This window comes from Mesoplodon mirus, assembly GCF_964341445.2.
Source record: "Mesoplodon mirus genome assembly, chromosome: 4".
NCBI lineage: Eukaryota > Metazoa > Chordata > Mammalia > Artiodactyla > Ziphiidae > Mesoplodon > Mesoplodon mirus.
In genome coordinates, this window is record NC_138979.1 from 59,432,520 (window position 1) to 59,441,816 (window position 9,297).

General features: G+C 46.0%; 1 protein-coding gene across 3 annotated transcripts in view; it reads left to right on the forward strand.

The window, feature by feature from the left end:
* The window catches only part of PAQR5 (progestin and adipoQ receptor family member 5), a 72,008-nt gene extending 62,924 nt beyond the window's left edge, over positions 1–9,084 (forward strand). For all 3 annotated transcript variants that reach the window (XM_082618500.1, XM_082618501.1, XM_082618502.1), the window contains 2 exons: positions 1,688–1,829; positions 5,224–9,084. In XM_082618500.1, the coding sequence (XP_082474626.1) occupies positions 1,688–1,829; positions 5,224–5,465 (384 nt within the window). In that variant the 3' untranslated portion in view covers positions 5,466–9,084. The remainder of the gene's footprint in view (positions 1–1,687; positions 1,830–5,223) is intronic.
* The last annotated feature ends 213 nt before the right edge of the window (positions 9,085–9,297 follow it).

Genomic DNA, 9,297 nt, shown 5'->3' on the forward strand with positions numbered 1-9,297 from the left:
CGGAGCATGGGCTCTAGTTGCCCGGGCTTCAGTAGTTGTGGCACGCAGGCTCAGTAGTTGTGGCTCGCGGGCTCTAGAGCGCAGGCTCAGTAGTTGTGGCACACGGGCTGAGTTGCTCCGCGGCATATGGGATCTTCCTGGACCAGGGCTTGAACCCGTGTCCCCTGCATTGACAGGCGGATTCTTAACCACTGCGCCACCAGGGAATTCCTCCTCATCTTTAAATGAGGCTGACATCCTGTCTTTCACAGGGGGGTAGAGGAGAATAATCAAATAAACAGAACTGATGGGCTCAGCAATGCCAAGCCCAGGCCCAGTGGGTGGCATTCCCCTCCCAGAGGCAGCGTAAGGCTGCCTTACACTGCTGCATGAGGCCAGGATGGCAGGGCCCAGGGATAAAGGAGAGGTGTCGAGCTGGCTTCATTAGCTGAGGCACTGAGCGTGTGCTCCTGCTGAGTTCGTGTGGGCCTGGGGGGGACCCAGAGATAGGAATGCAGCCCATTTCCTTGAATCCTTCTTCAAGGACACAGACCACACACAGGAAACCAGAGCAAAGAACAAGCCGGTCCCACAAGGCCACCAAAGCATACAGCACAAGTTCTTGCTATTATGAGCCCTGGGTGCTCCTGGCACTGCACCAGCCAGTGGGCAGCGGGGGAAGGGAGGGCTTACCCTAAATGGCGATGTGGCTGAGCACACAGGTTCTGGAATCAGCCTGACTTCACTGCTAGTTAGTGGTTTGCAAGTCACCCTCCAGCCCAGTTTCCTCATCTGCAAAATGGGGGGAATAGTGTCTGCCTTGTGGTCATTGTTGAGGCTGTGATGAAGTGATGCACGTAAAAGGCCTGGCCTAGTGTCCTCTGTAGTGGTGGCTGCCGCCGCTGTCTATAACAATCGTACAAAAACCGTACTGAGCTCCACACCAGGGTAATGTCCATAATTAATAGTTTGTGATGATTCAGAAGGCCTTCCAGGGATTTTTAGGCCTTAAAGCCTTAATTAGGAGCATCAATTCAGGGGATGTGCTGGTTAGAAGTGAGTTCAAGTGTGAATAGGCCATGTTTTACTATACTTACGTTTTAGCCCCAGGAAAAATGCAGCGATATATCTAACTGGATTTTTCTTTTCCTTTAATTTTGTCTTCACTTCTGTTGTTTTCCTTTTCTTCCTTTCTTTCTTTCTTCCTTTCTTTCCTTTTTCTTTTTTTGGAATTAAATAATCCAAAGGCTCTCATGAGCATGAGGGGGATTAAACTACAGTTGCCTTGGGTCTCATTTGATCACACTCAGAACAGGAAGCCTGTGAGTTCCGTTTCCAAGCCACAGAACTGGAGAGGGAACAGCCTTGGCCCACAGAGTCCACACATATGCGTGGGGATGTCTGCAGGCCTCCTCTCAAGACCTGACATACGTTCCTACCTTCCTTCCTTCCTTCCTTCCTCTCTCTCTTTCTTTCTTTCCTTCTCTTTTTAAAAATTTTTACTTTATAATGAACATAGTTGATTAACAATGTTGTGTTAGTTTCAGGTATACAACAAAGTGATTCAGTGATACATATACATGTATCTATTCTTTTTCAAATTCTTTTCCCGTTTAGGTTATTATAGAATATTGAGTTCCCTGTGCTATGTAGTATGTCCTTGTTGGTTATCTATTTTAAGACCTGACGTTTCTTTAAATACCTGCAGCTATTCCTCTTCCCCGGGGAGACTGCACAGAACGAAGCCACCTTGTACCACCAGAAGCACATGGCCATGACCCTCCTGGCCTCTTTCCTCTACTCTGCGCATCTGCCGGAGCGCTTGGCTCCTGGACGCTTCGACTACATTGGTGAGTGCCTGGTGGCCCTGATGCCCCTTGCCCTGCTGTCCAGGGAGGGTTCCCATCCCTGACACCAGTGCACACAGTTGCAAAGAGAGGCCGGGGCAGGGAGAGAAGCAATTCTTCAGGAAGTTCTCCAGGCACAGACCAAGGTTAGTGAAATTGTAAGGTGACAGAGGCCAGGATGTACGTAGCCAGTGGACGACCAGGGAGGATGGCGGAGGATGGAGAGGAGGTAGATCTAGGATTCTAAAGCATTTCCAGCAGGTATGGGGACAGGAGAGTCCCATTATTACCTAGAATGTGAAATTCCGTTATTCAATGAACATGTAAGGCAGCCGTAAAGAGGAAGAGGAAAGACAGAGTACAGCTGGCTCTGAGTACCAGCTGGCAGGGGGCTGTGCTGAGGAGAGGAAAGTGTCTTTGCCTCATTCAGGTGGGTACGATGGGGCCAGGAATTGTGGTAGAACAGTGGTTCTCAGGTATGGCCCCTGGACCAGCAGTCTCAGCATCACCTGGGAACACACAAATTCTCAGCTCCCAGCCCCCAGACATCCCGTGTCTCAGAAGCTTGTGTGATTCTCCAGGTGAGCCTGAGCTCATTCAAGTTAGAGAAGCCATGTGGTGGAGAGGAGGTGTCAGAAGCACAGGGGTTTACACCTGCTGGCAAGGTTCCTTCCTCTCTGTCTAGGGAAGTGGGTGGCACTGCGGAACGTGTCTCCTCCACCCTGGCTCTGGGACTGGCTGGAGGAGGGACCCTTGGGCCACTTCTGGTGAGGCTGATGAGTCCTGGGATGAGAGCTCCTTAGCTAAGCTATCAATACCACGGGGATTCAGAGCCTCATCCCCAGGTGGCGGGCAGGAAGCTTGGTTCTCCCGAAGCCCATTTTGTCCATGGGGTTCCATCTTCTGCCCAAGACACATGGCCAGATTTTGCTTTGTTTGCTCTGATTAGAGTTTCATCTCCTTGACTTCTTCTCTCCTGCCAGAAGGGATTACAATGAACAAAATGCTTAGAGGGCAGATTTCAAAAAAGGAGGGAGATGAGAGGGCCAGGGGATTGGAACCTGCCTAAGGAACTGCCCAGCACGTCTACCGCCCCAGCTCCAGCCAGATGAAATAGAGGTGGTAGTGTACGAAGTGTGGGGGTGGGGGTGGTGGGCAGGAAAAACAGCCCTGGGCCTTGTTTTGCCAGCTCTGGCTTCTTAATAACATTTTATTTACTCGCCTCTATCCTGTCCTCTTGGGCCCAGAGCAGAAAGACACTCCTCTAGGGGGAAATTGGCCAGACGGGCAGTTAGTAACAGATCTTTTTTTTTTTTTTTTTTTTTTTTTTTTTTTTTTTTTTCTTTTTGCGGTATGCGGGCCTCTCACTGTTGTGGCCTCTCCCGTTGCGGAGCACAGGCTCCGGATGCGCAGGCCCAGCTGCCATGGCTCACGGGCCCAGCCGCTCCGCGGCATATGGGATCCTCCCAGACCGGGGCACGAACCCGTATCCCCTGCATCGGCAGGCGGACTCTCAACCACTGCGCCACCAGGGAGGCCCGTAACAGATCTTTAACAAAGGGTTTGGAAAGTTCTCCTCCCCTAAATAACAGAGCCAGTCAGATGCTGGGCTCCCTCTCCAATGCCCACAGGAAGTTCCTCCCTATCCCTGCCAGGAGGGATTGTTGACATCGCTCTTCCTGCTGCAGGCACATTTCACACCTGTTCAGTGCTCGTGGTTCTTCTGTCTGTTTATCTCCTGCCCTAACAGAGACAGGCTTGTGCCTCAGGTGGTGAGCACAGCTGGCCACCTCCTTCTGCTTGGCCCTGTGTCCTTGGAGTACACGGCTCTCGCTGGATAAGGAACCACATCGTTGCATCACACACAGATTTGGAAATTGGATACAGCCCAGTAGTATGGCTTGAGTGAGGCAAGGGTGGCTCCTGCAGGCACACGTCCTCCCGGGGGGATGCAGGCTGGGGTGCTGACAGCTCCCTGCCCTAAGGAACTCATTGGCCACCTACTCAACTCTCCTACATCCTCATTCCTGACTCTGCTCTTGCTCAGTTGGGCAGATGGCCAGGCTGTTTCCTTCTGTGGACACATTTATTGAATACTTACTCTGGGTTAAGTCCTGCGGGTACAACACTGAATTCTTTTTTTTTTTTTTTTTTTTTTAACTGAAGGAGAATCTTTAACTCTTGTGTCGTATTAGCTCGGGCTGCCATAACAAAGAACCACAGACTGGGTGGCTGAAACAACAGCAATTTATTTTCCCACGATTCTGGAGGTCAGAAGTCTGAGATCAAGGGGACGGCAGGGTTGGTTTCTTTGGTTTCTTCCAAGTCCTCTCTCCTTGGCTTGCCCATGGCCATCTCCATTTCTCTTCACACGGTCTTTCCTCTGTGTACGTGCATGTCTGCATCCTAATCTCCCCTTCTTAGAAGGACACCAATCAGAGTGGGTCCCACGCTAGTGACCTCATTTTAACTCAATTGTCTCTTAAAAACCTTATGTCCAAATATGATCACATTCTAAGGTACTGGGGGTTGGGACTTTCAACATATGAATTTGGGAGGGGGAGATACAACTCAGCCCATGAAACATGGTTTCTGCAGGCTGTCCCCCAAAGCAATCCCCAGCCCTGGGCAATGGACTCCTTTTCTCACCAGTCACCAAATCAGCACATCCCTGCTCACTCCAGCCACCCTCCACTGGACTCCCACCCTCTGGGGATGCATACATGGTGACTGGGGTCCTGTAAGTTATTGGAGAGGAAGAGCCCCTGGTTGTGTCTGGGATTAACCAGCAGTGGGGCGAGGAGCACCTCGTAAGAGGCCAACAGAAAATTTGGCTGGCTTCTCCTTTGGGATTGAAGTCAGAATCTGAGCTGATCAGTGACAGCTCTCAAGAGGTAACCTTTGGCAGAACTTTTTCATGTGAAAAACAGGACTGGTGGATAAGTTGTTTTAAAAATGGATTTGGTTTGCTCTGATGGCCCTTTTATTTTTCTCATATTACATTTTAAAAATAAATTTTTAAAGTATATATTATATATTACATAATACCCTAATTTCAGGTATATGATTCAATGATTTTTTAGTAAATTTACCACATTGTACAACCATCACCATATATGAGTTTTAGAACATTTTCATCACTCCAGTAAGATCCTCTGTGCCCATGTACTGTTAATCCCAACTCCCACCCCTGCCTGAAGCAACCACTAATCTATTTTCTGTCTCTGCGGATTTCCCTTTTCTGGACATTTGATATAAATGGAATCATACAATATATGGTCTCTTGTATCTGGCTTCTTTCACACCACATAGTGTTTTTAGCATACATGCCATAGCATGTATCAATCCATTCCTTTTCTATTGCTGATCTTGGTGGTCTTTTGTGTGTTTGCTATAGGTCATAGTCACCAGCTGTTTCATGTGTGTGTGATCCTGGCCACACACATGCAGATGGAAGCCATCCTTCTGGACAAGACTCTAAGGAAGGAATGGCTCCTGGCCCACTCCAGGCCCCTGTTGTTCTCTCAGATAGCTGGAGCCATACTTCTGTGCCTCATCTTCAGCCTCAGCAACATAATTTATTTCTCAGCTGCTCTGTATCGGATTCCTGAGCCAGAGTTACATAAAAAAGAAACATAATTCAGATCATAAGCTTTTTGTGCCAAATGTCAACATTAAGCTACAACTTCCTAACCACCATAAGCCAGTGTCATGGTACCAGTTTACAGTGGCCTAAAATATTTATAATGGTTGGTGTCTTGGCATTTTTGAATGGGTTCATGTCAATAAGGTATTGACATGGGGACATTTCTCTGGACGTGCATTGGTTCCATATGTGTGATTTTAAAAGGGGAACATGGATTCAAGTAAGTCCTCATTCAGGCAAATCATTAATATTTCATTTAGTTTTTAATTTATTTAAAGTGAGTTCTCCAATCCTATTTAAACAATTGGATTAAGCATACCTCCCTTGTAGCTTTACTATGAAATAGTTGGATTAACCTTTACTACCCTTGTAGTATTACTCTTGCAGAATGCAGTGTGTTTCATCTGATGAGTTTCATGTAACAAAGCCTCTCCCAAGAGCTCCCACAGTGGGAAGAGAATGAGCTGGAAAGGTCAGTAGGGGAACCTGAGAAAGAGTAAGTTGGGTCTGTGGGAGCCCTGGGGGCTGGGAAGGCATTCCAGAATGAAGAAACCTGATTTGGGGAGTGGTCTTCTTCCTTTCCCCACCTAGTGAAGGGAATGAATAGAAAGAGAGTCCTCTTTTCCTACAAGTACATTCTTTTTCACAATGCAGGGTTCCCATGTCATTATAGATTTGGATTTTCTTAAAAGTCCACAGCCTGTGGCTAAGTGTTATGTGTTCTGTTTTGCTCTGTTTTCTTGTCACCAGTTTGATGGTGCCAAGTATTATGCAGCACAGGTAAAATGTGTTACCCAGTGGGCATTGGCTGAGTCAATCCCAATTGGTTGTGCTTCTCTGTCCCCTTTTAAGCCAATGACATCACGATATTTGGGGAGGTTATACATTTGATGTTGCTTCAGCATTTCATATATGCTGCCGAGTTTAGTGTTCATGTGCAGAGGATGCTAAAGACCTTGCCAAAGGGATGGAAACACTTGGTGAGCTTGTGACAAATGTAGATTCCCCAGGCGAATCAGGAGATGCTGCTTTACTGGTTTAAAATGTTGGTTTCCTGGAGAAGATCTACACTGGAGAAAGTTCCCCAGGTGATTCTGAGTCAGGAGGGCCAGGAGGGCTGTGGGCCAAACTTGCAGAAATGCTGATGTCACAAATTCCAGAAGGTACTGGGCCTATCAGCTTTGTTTTGATTGGTCTAACTTTTAGCAACTCACCACCTAAGAATGTGTCCCCTGCTTTCTACTCTGTGGAGTATTACAAAAACACTGAGTATTTTCTCATCTGTTGCATTACTAATTAAAGTTCACTGTTTCATGATGTTTTCAGAGAGTACAGAAATGCTGACACAAAACAGTTTTTAACAGAAGCCCATCACTCCTGTTGTGCACTTGCTAATGACTTAAGGGGCCATCCATCACAATGCAGGATCCTCTTTTGCTGACTCAGCAGCACCCCCATATCTTAGTATACTGCCTCTATGGTTTACTGGCCCAGACACTCGAATGGCCTTATAAATAAATCATCGTCCAATCTTCTGAGCACAAGTAACAATCTATATTGGATGCGAGTGGTCAAGAAATACGATTTCATTAGTTTTATTATCTGTTTACTTCCTCTGGGGAAGGTAGACTGATAAAATAATCTGGGCTGGTAAATTTTTGGCACATTAATTGCTAGCTGCATGACAAAATTTGTTTTTTTGGCAAGAGGCTGACATTGTTAGTGGAATCTTACTCCAGCAGGGTCTGCGGGCTTCCATTTCATGTTATTGTAACTTCAGTCTTATGGTGGACAAAAGTATAAAGTTTAAATACTCCATTCTAGTAATGCCAAAGGCATGAAGCCTTTTAAATTCTCTTGTTTATAGAGAGTAAAATAAGGTTCTTCATTTAGCTCAGAGGTAGTTGAAAGATAACGGGTGACTAATTTGAAGGACTTTTAGATTATTTAATTTAATCTTTGGTTACGTTGCTTTTTCAGCATGCTTAATGATGAAAATGAAATGTTAAATCAACAAAATAAGACCAGGTGTTTCATAATGTTTTTATAAGTTTGGTAAACTTAGTCCCATTGTATACTTTTGGACAGTGTTACAAATTAAAATTTTATAACAGTTTGCAGTACACTGATTTGGAAGCTTCTAACGTTGAGTGAGAATGGGTTCAAATATATTAATTATCATTAAGTATTATGAAGTCTAATGTGAGTATAGTTTTGCCTAAGCCATTCCGGAAATTAAAAAGTTTGGCAGTGGGTCAGTTGAAACCTCACTGGGAAGATGTCTTTTAATGTAGCAGTTCTCGCATTTCTTTCGTGTCTCAATACACTTTAGAGATGTACCATATTCCCACTGCTGTCTCCAAAGGCAGTGGGGGAGCGACGGGGGAGAGAATTCCTAAAGAGATGTATTTCTTCCCCCTCCTCCTGCTTGAGAAACACTGCTGTAAAATTTGCCAGTCACTTTTGTTGTGATAAAACTCAGATATGTTTGAATGAGGCCATTTAGTCAATTGCCCCAGAGTTTCATTTTCCTTTGCTCAGTTCTTAGAAAGGAACTCTCCCTCTTCTTTCTAAAGACATGAATTTGTCATTGTTGATTAGAATTAGAAGTGGGATGTTTAGAAGCCTTTTGAGTACAAAGTGATTTAAATATTTGGTCTGCTGCAATCTTTCTCAAAGTGTTTTTTGTGGAAGGAACTCAGCTCCCAGGAGATGTTCTGAGGAAGGCAGGGTGGGGAAGAATGCTGTTTTCGGATGCATTGGAGAAAACTTTCCTTTGGATCTGCTGTGTCCCAAATTTGTTGTGGTTATGGTACCCTTTTTATATGAAACACCTATTAATACTGTATAACAACACTTTATAACATATTGTTGAATGCCAGCCTCTGATTTTCCAGTCGACAATCCATTATGGATGAAAAGGCAGAGACCTATGTCCAAACTCAGAGATGTGGGCTTCCCTGGTGGCGCAGTGGTTGAGAGTCCGCCTGCCAATGCAGGGGACACGGGTTCGTGTCCCGGTCCTGGAAGATCCCACATGCCGTGGAGCAGCTGGGCCTGTGAGCCATGGCCGCTGAGCCTGCACATCCGGAGCCTGTGCTCCGCAACAGGAGAGGCCACAACAGTGAGAGGCCCGCGTACGGCAAAAAAACAAAAAACAAAAAAACAAAAACAAACTCAGAGATGTTCTTCCAACTTATACTAATGTCTGGTTTTCTTAAACTGTGTGGAAGAAAAAATAAAATGTATTTATTATAGGAAGGTCCTTCCGTTTCTCACTTGACTTGGTTATATTTCACCTACCCCACTGCAAACATGTTCATTCATCATGAGAAATAGATTCCTGTACGTGTGTTTTGTTAAGTCATTCAGTGAACATTTATTTAGTGCTTGGTATGTATAGAACAAACACCATCCTAGGAGTTGGGGATACAGAAGAGAACAAAACCCAAGCCATCCTTCCCTCATGGACCTGATGTTCTACGTCAGTCAGTAGGACAAGAGATATAGATAAATTCAGATAATGGTAAGTGCTTAGAAAATAAGCCTGGGACTTCCCTAGTGGCGCAGTGGTTAAGAATCCGCCTGCCAATGCAGGGGACACAGGTTTGAGCCCTGGTCCGGGAAGGTCCCACATGCTGTGGAGCAACTAAGCCCACGCACCACAACTACCGAGCCTGTGCTCTAGAGCCCACGAGCCACAACTACTGAAGCCCGTGAGCCACAGCTACTGAAGCCCGCACACCTAGAGCCTGTGCTCCGCAACAAGAGAAGCCCACGCACTGCAATGAAGAGTAGCCCCTGCTGGCTGCAACTAGAGAAAGC